The sequence below is a fragment of the Aspergillus novofumigatus genome, assembly GCF_002847465.1.
Source record: "Aspergillus novofumigatus IBT 16806 chromosome Unknown P174scaffold_1, whole genome shotgun sequence".
Taxonomy (NCBI): Eukaryota; Fungi; Ascomycota; class Eurotiomycetes; order Eurotiales; family Aspergillaceae; genus Aspergillus; species Aspergillus novofumigatus.
Genome location: NW_020194274.1, coordinates 2,478,232 through 2,495,514, shown reverse-complemented (window position 1 = coordinate 2,495,514; position 17,283 = coordinate 2,478,232). Strand labels below are relative to the sequence as shown.

The window sequence follows — 17,283 nt, the reverse complement described above, 5'->3', positions numbered from 1 at the left end:
ACACATTTTCGCAGAAGTTCCATGTAAAACATCTTCACCAGAATATCAATTTTACCAGGAGTCCCTGGTCAACAGCTTAGGAAAATGAAGCAACGGTTCTCATCCCTGGACGTCAAGGTACGTCTGTCCCAGCTCAAACTTCCATGCGAAAGTTGCAGAACCTCACGCGACGACAGGTCATTTGCCAGGAACTCGCCTCGGAGCTGGTCAACCTTCGAGTCTCAAACATTTACGACCTTTCCTCGGTATGTCAGGTCGATTTGAACGGATAATTAGATGACCGGACTATACTGATCCCCTCGCTAGAGAATATTTCTATTCAAGCTCGCCAAACCCGACCATCGCAAGCAACTCGTCGTTGACTCAGGCTTCCGCTGCCATGTCACCCAATACTCGCGCGCAACGGCAACCGCCCCCTCCCCATTCGTGACTCGCCTGCGCAAGTTCCTCAAGTCGCGGAGACTCACATCGATCGAGCAGATCGGCACCGACCGCGTCATCGACTTCTCCTTCAGCGATGGCATGTACCACATGTTCCTCGAGTTCTTCGCCGGCGGCAACATCATCATCACTGATCGCGAGTACAACATTCTCACGCTCTTCCGTCAGGTTCCTGCCGGAGTGGGCGAGGAGGAGATGAGAGTTGGGCTCAAGTACACGGTCACGAACAAGCAGAATTACCACGGTGTGCCTGAGATCACGCTGGACCGGATCAAGGAGACGCTGGAGAAAGCGAAAGAGGCTTCCGCGCAGGAAGGGACAGCGCCGAAGAAATCGAAGAAGAAAAATGTCGATATCTTGCGGAAGGCTTTGTCGCAGGGATTCCCGGAGTATCCTCCTCTGTTACTCGATCATGCTTTCGCGGTCAAGGAGGTCGACCCCGCAACCCCGCTGGAGAAGGTTTTGGGGGATGAGGCTCTCATGGAGCAGGTCAATGGTGTGTTGAAGGAGGCCCAGAGTGTGACGATCCAACTCTCGGCGAAGGAAGATCATCCGGGTTATATCGTCGCGAAAGAAGATAAACGTCCAACTGCTGAGTTTACTGCTGATACTGGGGAACCGTCACATAAGGCAGGGCTTTTGTACGAAGACTTCCATCCTTTCAGACCTCGCCAGTTTGAAGGGAAACCGGAGATCAAAATTCTCGAATTCAGCACTTTCAACGCTACGGTTGACGAGTACTTCTCCTCGCTGGAGACTCAGAAACTGGAATCGCGACTCACAGAACGCGAGGAGGCTGCGAAGAGGAAACTCGATGCTGTCAGGCAGGAGCATGAGAAGCGGCTCGGTGCCCTAAAAGTGGCACAGGAAATACATGTTCGTAAAGCGGCTGCGATCGAGGACAACGTCTACCGGGTGCAGGAGGCAATGGATGCTGTTAATGGGCTGATTGCTCAAGGCATGGATTGGGTAGAGATCGCCCGTCTGATCGAGATGGAGCAGGGCCGAGGCAATCCTGTTGCCCGGATCATCAAATTGCCATTGAAACTCTACGAGAACACTATCACTTTGGTACTGGGGGAAGCCAGCGAGGAACAGGATGCAGCAGATGATCTCTTCTCGGATGAATCTGAGGAGGAGTCTGAGAGCGAAGAGCAGGAAGCGGCTCGCAAAGCCCTGAAATGCTGACTATTGACATTGATCTCGGACTTTCCCCGTGGGCAAACGCTACTCAATACTACGAGCAGAAGAAGATGGCCGCGGTGAAAGAGCAGAAGACGGCACAGTCGTCGACCAAGGCGCTGAAGAGCCATGAGAAGAAAGTGACCGAAGATCTCAAAAGGAGCCTCAAGCAAGAGAAACAGGTCCTCCGTCCAGCCAGGAAACCTTTCTGGTTCGAAAAGTTCTTGTTCTTCATCTCGTCGGAGGGCTACTTGGTTCTGGGGTATGTGCTACGTTTGTTTCTGTTGTGCGATTTGTATGGTCTAACTTTGACAGTGGGCGTGACGCTATGCAGAGCGAGTTACTATACCGCCGTCATCTCAAGAAAGGCGATATCTTTGTGCATGCAGACTTGGAAGGCGCTCGACCGATGATCGTGAAGAACAGACCAGGAACACCGGATGCGCCTATACCGCCGAGCACACTCTCGCAAGCAGGGAACCTCTGCGTTGCGACATCGAGTGCTTGGGAATCAAAAGCAGTCATGGCAGCATGGTGGGTCAATGCGAACCAGGTGACTAAAACCACCACAGGCGGTCTTCTACCGACAGGAGAGTTCGAGGTCAAAGGTGAAAAGAACTTTCTCGCACCGTCACAATTAGTTCTTGGGTTCGCAGTCATGTTCCAAATCAGCAAGGAAAGTTTGAAGAACCACAAAATTCACATATTCGAGGACGCGACTCCAACAGAACCATCGGCGAAGGAAGACGAAATTACGAAGCAGCCTGCGGAGAACGAACCATCTGCAGCGCAAGAATCGGGACACGCAGAGGCAGATAAGCCTGCTGCGAACGGTTCAAGTGAGCAAGGCAGTGGGTCTAGCTCGGAGTCAGATGATGAAGAAATGAACGCGGACTCCATTCCGCCGAGGAACCCATTACAGCGGGGTGTATCTGAGCCTATTCCAGAGCAAGAGGGTACATCAGGAGAACCTAAGGGTGATGAAGAGAACGACGAAACTGAAGGTCAGGGCGAGGCAGCACAAACTTTCCAGGAAGAGACAGCAGCGGAGGAGGCGGAGTCTCTGGAAGAGAAAGCGGCAACATCTCAAGTCACAGGTGAACCAAGCCAGTTGAGCAAAGAAGGATCAGTCGAGCCCGCCACCGACTCGAAAGAAGTCAACCGGACTTCTAAAGCAACCGCGAACGGAGTACCCGCACAGGGGAAACCGTCGAGTTCGAAGAAAGCAACGCCAGCACCAGCGAAGGGAAAGAAGGGCAAAGGCAAAAAAGGCACGGATAAATATGCCCACCAAGATGAAGAGGAGCGTGAGCTTGCCCTTCGTCTGGTAGGTGCTAAGAGTGCCAAAGCTGAGAAGGCGGCTGCTGCCGCAGCGGCGAAAGCGCAGCGCGAACGAGAAGCTGAGGCGCAAAAGCAGCGGCGGAAAGCGCAACATGAGCGCGCTGCAGAAGCAGAGCGGAGACGGCAAGCACTTTTTGATGAGGGTGCAGCTGACGATTACAACGAAGAGACTGCTGCTGCAGAGGCGGCGGACCTTGCTTGGATTCCAGCACTGATTGGCACGCCTCGCCCAGAAGATGAAATTCTTGCCGCCATTCCGATCTGCGCTCCATGGGCAGCTCTTGGTCGCTACAAGTACCGTGTCAAATTACAGCCGGGCACGGTCAAGAAAGGCAAGGCCGTCAAAGAGATCCTTGGCCGTTGGGTGGCAGAGACCACTACCGGAAAGGTGAAGAAGGAGCAGGCTGAGGAAGCCGGTATCAGCATAGCTGATGCCGAGAAGCTAAGGGCTCGCGAAGGAGAGCTCTTTAAGGCATGGAAGGACACGGAGATCATCAACACTGTCCCCGTTCCCAAAGTCCGAATCATGACTGGAGGAGGGGCTACTGGAGGTGACGCAAAGGGCAAAGGGAAAGGAGGCAGCGGCGGGAACAAGGGAGGCAAAGGTGGAAAGAAAAAATAGATCTTGAGATATCTAGTCTACATGGCCGTTAAGAGCTAATGTCAGCTTTGACCGGCCGTCTTGATTATACAAATATATACTACTGGTGGCTGTAGTATCCGCATGTCGAAGTACTGGGTCCGAGATAGCCGATTTCCCTCTTATAACAGGCTTTTAGAACATATGCCTACCTTTCCATCTTTAAGTGTTTTATATTATTGAGAAAAATGATCTCATATGTCAAAAATAGTACGATCCTTGTCACCTGGCTGGTAGGAAGTCTAAGGTAGCCATTGTTATCATCAGGCTGTATAACGAACTTACACATAGACTCGCTTAGTCATGCGGATCGACGTCATCTCCAGAGAAATTCTGAAGCATGTCTGAGATCGTCAGGCAACGACGTCAATTCTCTATAAAATTATTACATAGGTGCAATTTTTAGGCTTCAATCATCCCTTAGAGGGATAGACACAAGGACAAGCCACTCGACAATATACTCCGTCGCATAGATAAACAAAGTGCGGTGCTTGCGCCTTATGCCCCACTAGACCCTCAATTTTCTTTTCTTCCTTGAGTCACCCCGCGGTTGTCTACAATTTCTCGGTCTTTTGGTAAATTTGCTGCTTGCACCTTCTAGGTGCCTCGGGCGGATTTCTGATTTTCTCACTGTCTGCCGGTGATTAGAGACCCCAGTTATCACAATCAGGCGTCCAAGCTGGTGTCCATCACGTCTCGCCTTGTCGCAGGCGGCTGTCGGCGCAGCTTGGCCCATTTCTTCAGCACGACTACCGCAATCATGACGCCACGAGAGACTCGAATTCTGTCTGTCCGACGACTGAACAAAGAAGATTCAGGGACCCGATCACTCGCAGAATGGTGGGCAAGCGAACGCAGCCAGAAGACGCCCGAGTCCTCGGCGATTGAAGAGGCTGCTCATCTCCTCCGAACAAGCGATATACCTGTTGCGTTTCCTACAGAGACGGTCTATGGCTTGGGAGCTGATGCGACACGGAGTGCTGCAGTGCAGGGGATTTACAAGGCTAAACAGCGGCCCTCAGACAACCCATTGATCGTCCATATCGATTCCATTGAGATGCTAGAACGACTTCTCAACCCGGCGTCGTCGAGTCCCACGCGCACAACGAGAACCGCGAGAAATCCTATCCCTGCCATCTACCAGCCTTTGATCGAACGCTTCTGGCCCGGCCCGCTCACAATACTCCTCCATAACCCGTCCGGGTCGCTGCTCGCTGGCGAAGTCACCGCGAATTTGACCACTTTTGGTGTACGAATGCCTGCGTCGCCGCTGGCGCGCCTATTAATCCATGTTGCGGACCGGCCGCTCGCGGCTCCCTCGGCTAATGCGTCTACGAAACCCTCTCCTACTGCGGCTGAGCACGTTTATCACGACCTTGAGGGACGGATCGATCTTATACTCGATGGTGGCCCCTGTGGGGTAGGAGTGGAGAGTACGGTTGTCGACGGGCTGAGCAACCCTCCGGCCATACTGAGGCCAGGCGGGGTCGGGATTGAGGAACTAAGGACGGTTCCTGGATGGGAGAATGTGCAGAACGCTTATCATGACGGCACTCTTGACGTCAAGGAGGTCCCTCGGGCTCCTGGCATGAAATACCGGCACTACTCGCCCAAGGCGCGTGTAGTACTATTCTGTGCTGGGTCCAGCGAGGAGGCGATCGCGAAGTACGTGTACAAGGACTTGGAAGATACTGCGATTAAGGCACATATCATTGGTGTCGTACGAACCCGGCAATGGAGGCGAGGCTTGGGTCTAGCATCAGAGGAGGACATCCAGAAGACGCTGAAACCTATCCCGTCCCTGGTGGATGACCTGGTGTGCTTCTCTATACCTGTGAAGGACAGGATTAACAATTGCGAGATCACCAAGGAGGCCTTTGACTGCCACCTGGGAGACAACATCGAGTCTATCGCGCGGGGACTTTTCTCGGCCTTGCGAGCCATGGATGAAATGGAGGTGGATGTCATCTACGTGGAGGGTGTTTCAGATTCTCAGGGCGACCTTGCGGCTGCCGTGATGAACCGGCTCAGGAAGGCTGCTGGGACTGTGCTTAAATTATAATAATTGGAAATAGACTATGGTACCTGGTTTCGGATTTTACTCTCTTCAGGACATGAATCTGGAGTTTGACTGGATGACATATAATGGATTTATGAATTTGCATGATTCAGCAGAGCTAAGGAGCGAGGATGTATATACAAGTAGATGTTGATCGACTTTTACCTTCTGGCAGATGATTTGTAGCTTCTTGCCTTTCAGATCCATGGAAAGATCAAGGCCTACTCCGACGCTTCCTCCGCTGTCGGCAACCTCCGAGACTCGTGATAGTGAACAACCGCTTGAGATTCCTAGCGAAGAAATGTCTAGCTCCACTTGTCTGGCTGCACGTTGCTTGATAGAACTTTAATACTCACAGAGTAATCTCTTATCAGTCACGTCTCTTGCAGATCGACGGATAACGATCGTTCTCAATGAGTCAATACAGCCGCTTCGATTGCTCGGAAAGTCCCACGGCTGCCCATCAATCATTTTACCAGATTTGACCCACGACCCGTTGTTACTGAGTATTCATAAATTGACTTGGAGGAATGACCACCCCAGGTTTTATCTCTCTTTTGAGCTGTCCGAGTTTCTCTCCTTGACGCGTGGTTCCCGCTTTCCTTACTCCAGATATCCAGCATCGACAATGTGTCAATCACCACTGCACGATTTCCTGCATGGTCTGCCCAAGTGCGAGCATCATGTGCACCTGGAAGGCTGCGTCACACCTGAATTGATTTTCCAGCTAGCAGAGAGAAACAACATACAACTACCAAACCCAGCAACCCACTCAGCCTACGCCTCAGTCGAAGCACTCAGAGCCCGCTACGGTGAGTTCACTTCGCTAAACGACTTCCTCGACTTCTACTTCCATGGCATGTCCGTGCTGCACCACGAGTCCGACTTCGAGGACCTCGCCTGGGCGTATTTTCAGAAAGCACACGCGGACGGCGTCCACCACGCCGAGGTCTTCTTCGACCCACAGGTCCATCAGGCCCGCGGCATCGACTATGAGACCGTTGTCTCCGGCTTCACGGCCGGGTGCAAGCGAGCAGAAAGGGAACTAGGTCTCTCGACCCGGTTGATTCTGTGCTTTGTGCGTCATTTGCCGGTCGACTCCGCGACCAAGCTGTATGAGCTGGCGCTTGCCAGCAACCACTTCGAGAGTGGGGTTGTGCATGGTCTCGGCTGGTCATCGTCCGAGGTTGGGCCGCCGAAGGACATGTTCCGTGAGATTTACGCTTCCGCGTCGGATATGGGTATCCGCTTAACGGCGCATGCGGGCGAGGAGGGAGATCCGACGTATATCAGTACAGCGTTGGAGCTTGGGGCACAACGTATTGACCATGGGATTCGGCTGGTCGAGGATCCGGAGCTGATGGAGAGGGTGGCTCGCGAAGGAATTATGTTGACCGTCTGTCCGTTGTCGAATGTGCGACTTCGGTGCGTTCAGTCGGTGGAACAAGTGCCCATTCGGAAGTTCCTGGACGCCGGTGTCAAGTTCTCGATCAATAGTGATGATCCGGCTTACTTTGGAGGCTATATTCTCGATAACTACTGCGCTGTTCAGGAGGCGTTTCAGCTTTCCATCCCGGAGTGGAGGGTAATTGCTGAGAATAGTGTCAATGAGAGCTGGATCGACGAAGCGAGGAAAGCCGAGCTACTCAAGCGCATTGATGATCATGTACAGAAGCATACTGTCGCTTCTTGATACTTTATGAGGAGATGACCTATGACTTGTTGATGTTGAGATGCTTGAGTGTACAGATGTATATATGGGGCGGGGAGCATATAGATGAATTTTGACCCGTTTATTTTCAATTGATACACTGAAAGGTGAGGTTTCCATGCTGTACCTGAGAAAGCTTAAGCTAATCAGAATAATGAGTCTATTCAATGGGACGTCCGTTCGATGTTGATTAACCAGGCCCTCTGGCTGTCACCTGATGTCATCGACTCCTACTAGCGAACAACAATGCCGCTAAGTATAAGTGACTGGGACAATATCATCAGCAGCAATCACCTACAACTCTCGCTACATAACTGCTCATAACAGTAGCAGATGAGCTTGAAAGCAGCCGATTTGGCCAGACAAGCAGCCAGCAAGACGCTCTTCCAGTCTGTCCGCTCGATTCAACCTCTACTGCACGTCTCAAGATCCCCGCTTTCTACAGCTTATCATCCCACCACTCTCCCAACAACCAAAACAGCAGCCAGACTTCCATTTCGTTTATATAAGAGAACAATGTCTACGACAATCCCCGACCGCTACAAGCTCATCTTCTTCGTGCCACACTCGCACCTCGAACAGTGCAAAGAGGCCATCTTTGCGACTGGAGCCGGTACCTTCCCTGGAGGCAAGTACAGCAAGTGCGCGTTCCAGATGCCCGGGCAAGGACAGTTTCTGCCTTCTGGGGATGCGAATCCTGCCATTGGAGCGGTTGGACAGTTGGAGACTGTTGAGGAAATGAAGGTGGAGATTATGTGTCTGGGACGGTCGATCATGCTGCAGGCGGTCGAGGCGTTGAAGAAGGCGCATCCGTATGAGGAGGTGGCATATGAGGTTTATAAGATGGAGAATGTTTGATTTCTCGTTGGGATTATGCTTCTGGAGCCTGTTGTGCTTGCTGGCCATGATTCATGATGGCGTTTGTACCTGTTTATAGTTGATTCAGCGTGGAGAATCCATCATTGACGAGCAGTTAATGCTGAAGGTCATGTTTGAGCGTTTTCTCAAGGCTTTGAAACTATCCAGCGATAATATCTATGATAATATCTATCCCATCCTCGAGAGCAATTTCGTCGATTGCACAGTTGATGTTGCGTTCAATCCTCAAGTCGTTCAGTGGAGTAATCTCTTAGCGCTGATTGGCTGATCGCAGCACCCGCAAAACGCCTCGTCGACTCCATTGAATTCATCTGCAACTCCGGCCATCATCGCAACAGCCTCAATCCGTCCTCCTCTCCTCCGATCCCCCTCTTTACTCGTCTCCTTCGCCAGCAATGGCTTCCAAGTTCTTCCCCGCTATCCCGCGGGTTGGCCGCCAATTGTTCCACCAGATTCCCAAGTCCCAATGCAGACCGTTCTCGGCTGGCCCGCAACGTTACAGCGATACACTTGCCGTGGTGCGTATGAAGCTATCAGCTATTGCGGCATATTCGGATATTCGCCGTCTTGGAAATGCATAAATGACAGTGGCTGACTGGTACTGTTCGGAGTTCTAGCATCGCAACAAGCCTAACAACAACCCCTCTATCCCTTTCAAGTTCTCCGAGCAGAACATGAAACTCGTCGATGAGATCCTCAAACGCTACCCTCCCCAGTACAAGAAGGGTGCCGTTATGCCCCTCCTGGACTTGGGCCAGCGCCAGCACGGCTATACCAGCATTAGCGTCATGAACGAAGTCGCCCGTATCCTTGAGATGCCCCCAATGCGCGTTTACGAAGTCGCTACTTTCTACACCATGTACAACCGTGAGCCGGTTGGAAAATACTTTGTTCAGCTTTGCACCACGGTATGAATACCGCCGTCTTTTTATCGCGAGGGAATTGGTAGGTTTGGACGGCTGCGCTAACGCAACCGGTTGATTAGACACCCTGCCAGCTCGGTGGCTGCGGTAGCACCAAGATCCTCGAAGCTATCCAGGAGCACCTGGGCATCACTGCCGGACACACAACAGAAGACGGCCTTTTTACTTTCATCGAGGTCGAGTGCCTGGGCGCCTGTGTCAATGCCCCCATGGTCCAGATCAACGACGACTACTACGAAGATCTCACGCCCGAGTCGATCAAGACCCTTCTCACAGCCCTGAAGGAGTCCGCCACAGCTGCAGAGAGCGGCAAGGAAGTCAAGGTGCCCGCGCCAGGCCCTCTGAGCGGAAGACACACCTGCGAGAACAGTGCCGGGCTCACGAACCTGCAAAATCCTGTGTGGGACCCCGAGACAATGATGCGGAAGGACGGTGCCTTGGATCAGCAGGCTTAATCATGTTCAGTATGATAACTCGGTTTAACAATTCAAAGTCTTCTGTTGCAGCTTGGTTTCCTTTTCCTTTCCAGTGGAATCTTCGCAGTCTCGTCTATGATGAGAGAGATTGTGAGGCGTCTTGACACTGCATGATTCCTAGATATCTACCATGTACAGTACGTTAGTCTGAAGTTCCTTTGCTTGGCGGTAGACAGCATGATGGAAGATCATCTACCATAGATGTTTGCTAAAACATCCCAACGAAGCTCCGTTTCTAGTCCTGTTCGTCCAAATTCCTGATTACCTCTCCATTTTAAGAGGATCCAGTAAGAACTGGATGCGCTAGCAAATATCGATCTGCTGAGCCTACTGGAGTGATGAGGACTGCGGTATGACCAGGTTACCTTAGTAGGTATGTTTATTGGTCAGTGTATACTCAGAGTGGAAGGGATATCTCTAGTAAACCCTCTCTCCTTTCTCTCTACCTTACCACCTTAACCAACCGACCCCTACTAGACATGTGTAGTAGGGGTTGGTTCTTCCTTGAAATACGGACAATCGTATTATCACATTGAAGTTTGAGAACTGTGTAATCCTACATTTACCTCATCGCTGACGTGACGCTTAATCGTACAAAAAAAAGGGTCATCAAGCAGACCAGGCACAAACTCCACGAGTCGTTCTCACAAACAGTTATCCACAACCAAGGCAGGTCCCTGGCAGCTTAACGCTTCTTCAGCAAGGCATTCATCGGCGTTTACCAAAACAGCCTGACCATTTCGCTCGACCAGGATCTTCCTACGTCGCTCCTGGAAAATGTTGATGTCAATTGTTCTCTTCATGAGCAGATGGTAGACGTGGACGCGTCTCGTCTGACCGTAGCGAAGGGCACGACCAATTGCCTGTGTCATCGAGGAATCATAATCATACTGCGTCTCGGCGAGCATGGGTGAGAGGAAGATGACATGATTTGTGCACTGCAGGTTTCTGTGAAAAATATTAGATGAGAAAGAAGGGAAAGGAAGAAACAGGGCAAGGTTACTTACAATCCAGCAGCCGTCTCGCTACCCAGATTCAGTATCACGACCTTTTCATTACCCTTTTTAAATTCTTCAATCTTCTTGGTGTCGCGCGCTGTTATCACTGTGTGAGTGATTTTTGCCAAATCGAATGCTTTGGACGCAACATCAATGAGTTCAGGGAACTGGATGAAAAGGATCGCTCGCTCCTGGTTGGGAATTCCTTTGACGATCTCGACCAATTTGTCCATCTTCCTTCCTCCATACTGAGTGATTCGGTCTCCTTCGACACCAAGCGAGGCAGCGCTGATCATGTTGAATTTTGTACCTGAGCCACGACAGTTGTCGACTATGCAGTCTTCAAACCGAACAGTCTTCTCAGCGCAGTCCTTACACAGTGCATGACCGCAGGATCCAACGACGTCTAAGTCCCTGCGCGACTGTACTTCTTCTCTGCAGCAGTGGCACTCCGGTGTTTCCCTGTTAGTTTGCAGCATTCGCACGGTACTGAGAAACCTCAGAGCTCTTTCACGCAGAACCCACTCGGACATTATGTTCCGCAAGATGGATGTAACTTCACCCATGCAGAGCTCGAAGTCATCGAGTTTCGTCGGCTTGATCGGGAGTTCGTTGCATTGATCTTTCTTAACCTCAGCACGCTTTGTCTTCTTTGCCTGGCGTTTCTGTGCTCCCTTGCCGGCCACTCGTTTTGCTTTCTTGGGGGAACCCTGCAGTTGGTTGTCCACTTCTGTCATCTTGTCGCTCCCAACGCTCCCTGTATCTCCCTGCGAGACGGTCGTCCCGGATTCGGCTTCCTCCGGGCTGCCTGCTTTCTTCGAGCTGGATCCCTTTTCAGCGAAGAAAAGCTTCCAGTCGTCCGGATGCGATGCGCACATAGCAGACTTGAAAAGCAGAAAAGCTGCAGTAGTCACTGCCTCGTCACCAAATTGATGCATGAGGACGCCTTCGGCGAATTTGTGAAATCCCTCATATTTCAGATCCCATCCGAAATAGAGCCAGGCGGCCAATTTCATCTTACTCGAAAATTCGGCTCGAAGATTAGCCAGTTGCTCCTCCCGAGTTGCAATCAAAGAACTGCAGGTGACTGCTTCTGGTTTCCCCTCCTCCCAGCGCCCTTTCAGTGTCAATGAGCAACAGCGCTTGAGCAGAGCTTCTTCCGGTGACGTACTGCTGCTGATGATTTCATCCAGTCGTTCATTCTGATCGTTTTTGAATCGCCCGCGCCTGCTCCGACGCAGCTGCTTCTTGTGCGCCATTAGCTGCTTGTACAGCTCGAGGTAGATTGCACACTCAGCTGGGGACTGATCAATCAGAATAAGGTGCTCCGAACAAGGGATCTCATCAATATCTGCAATATTCCGACGTGCAAACTGGTTTAGAAACCTTTGAGCAACCTCATGGCGGTTGCGATGCCATGCCTCGCTGTGAGGATCTCGCCATGACTGAAAAATTTCTGCGTCTGAGCGGTTTTTGCGCAGAACTTTCAGACGATGGTTCTGGGACGAACTATTCTCGTCATCAACTCCCAAATGGATCCCCAAGAAGGGTGCGATGGTTTTCACATCGGCAAAGTCGTTCAACGGTGGTGTACCTGAGAGCACCCACTTTGAACGAGCTCGCAGGGCCAGAAGGGGTGCGAGTCGCTCACTGCCGGCATAAGTGAATTCATCGATGATGATACGGTGGAAAAGGAATGCGTGCAAGAGAGGAGTCTTGACCGTGTACCACTGTTGGTTCCTTTTATTTCTGATGATGTTGAATTCTTTCCGGTCGTCCCACGTCTTTTTTGCCTTTTCAGTGCTTGACTGGTCACGCTTTCTCTTTCGACTCGTGCCGACCTTGCTGGGTCCTGCGTTCGTTTGAGCATTGCTCTCCGTCGAAGACTCTTCGTATGCAGTATCGTCCTCGGAGTAGGACTCATCAGGCGTATGCGTGGCGTCCCCTCTTGCGGCTTCGGACTGGAGCTCAATGAAATGCTCTACACTGGCCCGCACAGACTCAGGATCTGCGTCGGCATTCCCATCCGACTCCTCTGCGCTAGACAAGTCTGCGTACTGCATGCCATGCTCAGGCTTGGTATGATCCGTCTCATGTGCTGCCGCATACTGCTTGCCTCTAAGCCGCTTTGACGGGGTGTAGGTGCGGTTTCCATGAGTGGCCTTGACCGTTTGACGTTTCTTGCGCAGAGATTCCAGGAATTCACGGGGTCCTTGATCCATCAGAATTTGGACCTGTTCTCTGAGGGATTTCTGTGCCTCAGCAAACCAAGCATCGAAGTTCCGGCCTGCGTTTTCGGGAACTCGTGGCATGCCCGTGAATCTTTGCATTCTCTCATAGTATGACTGGTGGTTAAGAACAGACCAAGGCACCAAAATAATATCCGCACGAAGAATATCGCTGATCATCTTTTTCGAAAATTCCGTTCCAGAAGGCAACACCAGGACCTCGTACTTTTTGTCAACGAATTTTGTGATTTCCAACTGCCATTGCCGAAGCACGATTTGGGGCACGAGAATGAGAGTCGCTTTAGTGGGAATGAAGCCCGCCGTGGGCTTTGGTATAGTATCGTGTCCCCTGCTATGCTGCACGTCAATGAGCCCCAGTGTGATCGCTGTCTTGCCGTATCCTACATCGTCCGCTAAGACACCTCCGCAGACGGTCCTCTGGACTATGACCTTGCCCTCTGCACGCCACATCATGGATGGAAGGATTGCCTCTTCAACCTCTTCCTCGACGAAGGGCGCAATGTCATCCTTTTCTTGTCCTAACATCCATGTCAATGACCGCAATTGTTCTGGTCTCAGCGCTTTCCGAAAATTTGGCGGTTGACTGTGAGGCGGATCGTTTCTGTTGCTCAGCAAATTGAATTTAGGGAACGGGGCTCTTCGTTCATCATACGCGTTTGGGACGAGACGCCAGTAAAACGAGGGACTGCTTGATCCGGAGCTGCCCAGCCTTGCATGGGCTTTATGCAACAGCGTTTGCACGTTCAGGGTGACAAGGAAGTGGCCAACGTTATCTTCATCGACACGGCGAAAGATCAAGAACGGCGATGGCTGCGCTTTTACCTGACGCTCATACAGAGCTGCGTCCCTTGGATCCTCATATGCTTTGATTGAACCTTTTATATCCCGACCCCACAGTATTCTCGGCTTTGGAGGAGTACACACAGAGCAGATGGAGCCGGTTTCTTCGCCCAGTGAAACATATGTGGTAATTGAGTTCCAGTCCTGAAAGCCAGACAACTCCGAAGACTTCTGAATCAGCCAAGCAAAATCTCGCAGCAGAGATGTCGATTCTGTTGGATTGGTTACTTGCCATGGCCCTTTACGCCATAGAGAGTCAATGGCATCAGCTGACGCGGAGAGGGATAGCAGGGGGATGTTTGCGTCGTGGCAGCCAGCATTTGCCATGAACACAGTTGTCCCTGGCCGCAGGCCCCAACAAGTGATAGTGGAATCTGAGGGGTGTACATGCAACCTCATGGTCTGAACCTGGACCCATTTGCGATAATACGCATTGACATTTCTTTGAGCATCGCTTGCTCTGGAAGAGCGCCATTTGTGTGATAATTCGGCAATCGTGACACGGGACTCATAGCCGGGACTACGCTGATGCCCCAACGCGAATACAAAAGAGTCGTTCTTTGGCTCTCCCAGCTTTGTGGGGTCAAGGAACAAATATACTTCAGGGTCTGCATCGGTAGCCTCTTTCTTGTGCAGGCATCCATGTGCAGTGCCGCAGTCAGGCAGAAGTTGATAGGTTCCACGGATGTTGACTTCGAGGTGCTGACAATCGTAGCTGGAGCCTTGAACCTCCAGACGATTCCAACGGCTGGCATTAACAAACTCCCTCTTTTGCAGACCGCAACGTGCCTCGTAAGTCGGGACCTGACTGCCAGCGCCGGAGATAGTCAATGTAATCTTTGAACTCAGCGGGGCGCACACCTCCCAGACGCTTTTGCGGGTGACTGGATCCAGCATCATACGTGCGATGGGCTTCGATAGGATCTCACGGTGAAGGGATAGGGCAGGCTCCGAATCGAGCGGCTTCGCAAAAAGCAACCACTCGAATGTGGAGCCACTGATGATGAGTTTCAAAATGGAGCACTTTCCTTCATAGACAGCAGTCCAAACCCTACTGCGTCGTACATCCAAGAAACGGAGCTCATCTCCAACAGTTCTGGTAACGGCATCCAAGTATTTCTCCCAAACATGATCTGGGTTTCCAGGTAGACTTCTATCGAAAGAACGATAGCTTTCACGATCCAATCCAGACATGATCAATCTAGCGGGCAGTATGCTTTTGAACCTTCTGATGAAATCAGACGGCTGACTGCGAATCAAACCGGACCACCGCTCGTATGCATGAGATGGATTACCGGCGCAGTCAGAGCAGGCAGTATGTGCGCACAAGGTGCACTTCAAGATACCTTGCTTTACACCAGACTGCCTTTCGCATAAGCAGTACCTTGCGCTGCTTGCGGCTTGCCTTTGAAGATCCGAGATGTTGACTGGGCCGAGTTGGCTGAGCTGCGAGACCCGCGGCATCATAAGGAGATTTTCACGGAGGCCGATTCTCTTGTACGTGGGAACACGATTATTGGGAGTAGATGACTGCTCTCCTGGCGGCAGCACTTTATGTCCCACGATAAGGGCGGAGAGTACTGCGGCACCTACGACAGTTGAGCTCATGGCATTCCCGGCGAGATCCTGCAGATCCCGCGGTGATTCTCTGGTGAGCAAAAGTCTGTCCAATGGCAGACCTTGCAGCGCCAGGGCTTCAAGCCCACACAGGGGCCCGCCTCTTGTGGTGATATATGGGATACCTGAGGGTGTGATGCAGCCGACAATGCCAAACGCGCGACTATCGACCTCTCGTTCAACGCCTTGGGAGAGCTCAATGCATCTCCTGCGACATATATTAGCCGTTTTTGCTTATTTCCTCAAGAGGAGCGACCACCTTACTCTTTGAAGTTCATATCATATCCCTCAACCAGCTTCCGCAAGAAGTTGACATCAATGGTATCCCAGATCCGTTCGGGCAAGTACCTAAACCACATCTGCCAGGCAAAGTCCAGCATCTGGCATGCGCCGCTATCTTGAGACTTGCTTATGGGCCTTTCAAACCCAAGTTCCTGGGTCAAACGGTAGTTCTGATGACGAGCTTGGTACTTTGTCCAGTCGATGGTGGCTCTTACTGTCGTGGACGTGATCCGAATTGACATATCTTTCTCGATTTGTTCGAGCCTTGGATCGTCCGCGTCCAATAGGAACATACCTGCTGGGGAGCTTGCAGGACGTTTGAAAGCGTCGAAAATCTTTGGCCAATCCATCACACTCTGTTCAGATAGACCGTGCTTGCCCAAGAGGTTCCGGTCGATACAGAGCATGTATCCCCGTTCTCGGGTCTGTGGTAGATAATATGCCTTGGTATCGACGCTATTGTGAACAGCGACATAATTTATCTCATTCCAATGTTCTGCAATCTTTTCCCACGGCGCAGTTTTGACATTCTCCAGTACGACAATCCGCGGACGGTAGGCTACGGCATAGCGAATGATACCCCAGAAGGTGCCTCCAGACTCGCCCTGTTCATCAAGGGTCTTTCTCTTATTGTTCAAGCCAGAGAAGTCGACGCATGAAAATCCCGCGATCACCAAATCAGGGTTCTTGGGAATTTTCTCGAGAGAACCATACGCCGTTTGTCTAAAAGGGTGATCAGCACAATCAGCCTAGCTTGCCAGAAAAAGCATCTACTTACGCGAACCTGTCCTTCAGCTGTTTTACGTCTCGGAAGAGAAAACGGGGATGGAAATTACGCTCAATGTATGCCTGTTTGAAGGGCACAATCTCAGCGCTAAACAGATGACGAATCTCGAAGTCCTTTCTAAAATTTTTCCTGAGGACTGTGTCGAATGTCAGTTTGCAATATTAAGAAGCTGGAAAGGGTATCGCTCACCGTTCTGCACCATTTCCAAAGCAAGCAGAGGACTCTCAGTTCCCGAGCACATGGTGACAACACGCAAAGGCTTCGAGCCCAAGTGAGACAAGACGTCGTCGAAGTTCAGCTCCAGCGCTCTCTTCGTCATGTGCTTGTAGATGTCTTCCAGCTTATACAAAGGAGGAAGGTGAGAAGCAAGTCGAGTCTTTGCTGACATTGGTCCTGAATATGGCTGCGACCTCACTACCTCAGGGATGTCGGGATCAAGTCCCTCTGGAGGCGCGGGGCCGGGCCCGCCTGTCTGGGAGGACGAGGCATGCCTTCTTCAAAGCAATTAACGTGTTTCTGAAGGGTATTTTTCCTTTAAAGAAACTTTGGGTATGAGTATGATTGGGGATAGTAGACAAGATTGATAGGGCACGTGTATGTCACGTGGGTTCAATGGGTGTTGGGGATAGAAAGTGAGGCGGTGAGAGGAATGAGGGAAAAGGAGAAAAAGAAGAGGGGATGGTGCAGTTTGTTTACGTGTGTGGGATCAGAGGGTGAAAGGGTAGTGAATGGTAGAGTGAATGATGCGCTGGGATGAACGTCTGTCGCTATGTCAACTGGACGACCCGCCATCTTCTACAGGTTCTGTATGTAACGACAACACTATCCACCTGGCATCGTGTGCACTGTTACTCTGCT

The 17,283-nt window shown here is 51.3% G+C and overlaps 6 protein-coding genes across 6 annotated transcripts; 5 read left to right on the top strand and 1 right to left on the bottom strand.

Moving 5' to 3' along the window:
* The first annotated feature begins 46 nt into the window (after window positions 1-46).
* On the top strand, window positions 47-3,648 carry P174DRAFT_437153 (putative DUF814 domain protein). Its single transcript, XM_024826211.1, has 5 exons — window positions 47-117; window positions 177-245; window positions 307-1,580; window positions 1,616-1,885; window positions 1,939-3,648. Exons 1-5 carry the CDS (start codon window positions 85-87, stop codon window positions 3,584-3,586), a joined length of 3,294 nt encoding a protein of 1,097 aa, XP_024687331.1. The 5' UTR covers window positions 47-84; the 3' UTR covers window positions 3,587-3,648.
* A 716-nt stretch (window positions 3,649-4,364) lies between these two features.
* P174DRAFT_416454 (L-threonylcarbamoyladenylate synthase) lies at window positions 4,365-5,930 on the top strand (the record flags this gene model as incomplete). The annotated part of the gene is made up of 3 exons (XM_024824501.1): window positions 4,365-5,651; window positions 5,716-5,796; window positions 5,850-5,930. The coding sequence occupies 3 exons, from the start codon at window positions 4,365-4,367 to the stop codon at window positions 5,928-5,930; spliced, it is 1,449 nt and encodes a 482-aa protein (XP_024687330.1).
* Window positions 5,931-6,152: 222 nt separating this feature from the next.
* Window positions 6,153-7,558, top strand: aah1 (adenosine deaminase). The gene is made up of 2 exons (XM_024821504.1): window positions 6,153-7,481; window positions 7,534-7,558. The coding sequence occupies exon 1, from the start codon at window positions 6,292-6,294 to the stop codon at window positions 7,354-7,356; it is 1,065 nt and encodes a 354-aa protein (XP_024687329.1). The 5' UTR covers window positions 6,153-6,291; the 3' UTR covers window positions 7,357-7,481; window positions 7,534-7,558.
* Window positions 7,532-8,440, top strand: P174DRAFT_26541 (uncharacterized protein). Its single transcript, XM_024821503.1, has one exon. It carries the CDS (start codon window positions 7,708-7,710, stop codon window positions 8,230-8,232), a length of 525 nt encoding a protein of 174 aa, XP_024687328.1. The 5' UTR covers window positions 7,532-7,707; the 3' UTR covers window positions 8,233-8,440.
* A 140-nt stretch (window positions 8,441-8,580) lies between these two features.
* On the top strand, window positions 8,581-9,884 carry P174DRAFT_437150 (complex I 24 kDa subunit family protein). The gene is made up of 3 exons (XM_024826210.1): window positions 8,581-8,771; window positions 8,871-9,161; window positions 9,239-9,884. Exons 1-3 carry the CDS (start codon window positions 8,649-8,651, stop codon window positions 9,629-9,631), a joined length of 807 nt encoding a protein of 268 aa, XP_024687327.1. The 5' UTR covers window positions 8,581-8,648; the 3' UTR covers window positions 9,632-9,884.
* Window positions 9,885-10,296: 412 nt separating this feature from the next.
* On the bottom strand, window positions 10,297-16,813 carry P174DRAFT_416450 (putative SNF2 family helicase; the record flags this gene model as incomplete). Its single annotated transcript, XM_024824500.1, has 5 exons — window positions 10,297-10,600; window positions 10,660-15,564; window positions 15,621-16,361; window positions 16,417-16,561; window positions 16,615-16,813. The coding sequence occupies 5 exons, from the start codon at window positions 16,811-16,813 to the stop codon at window positions 10,297-10,299; spliced, it is 6,294 nt and encodes a 2,097-aa protein (XP_024687326.1).
* Window positions 16,814-17,283: the final 470 nt, after the last annotated feature.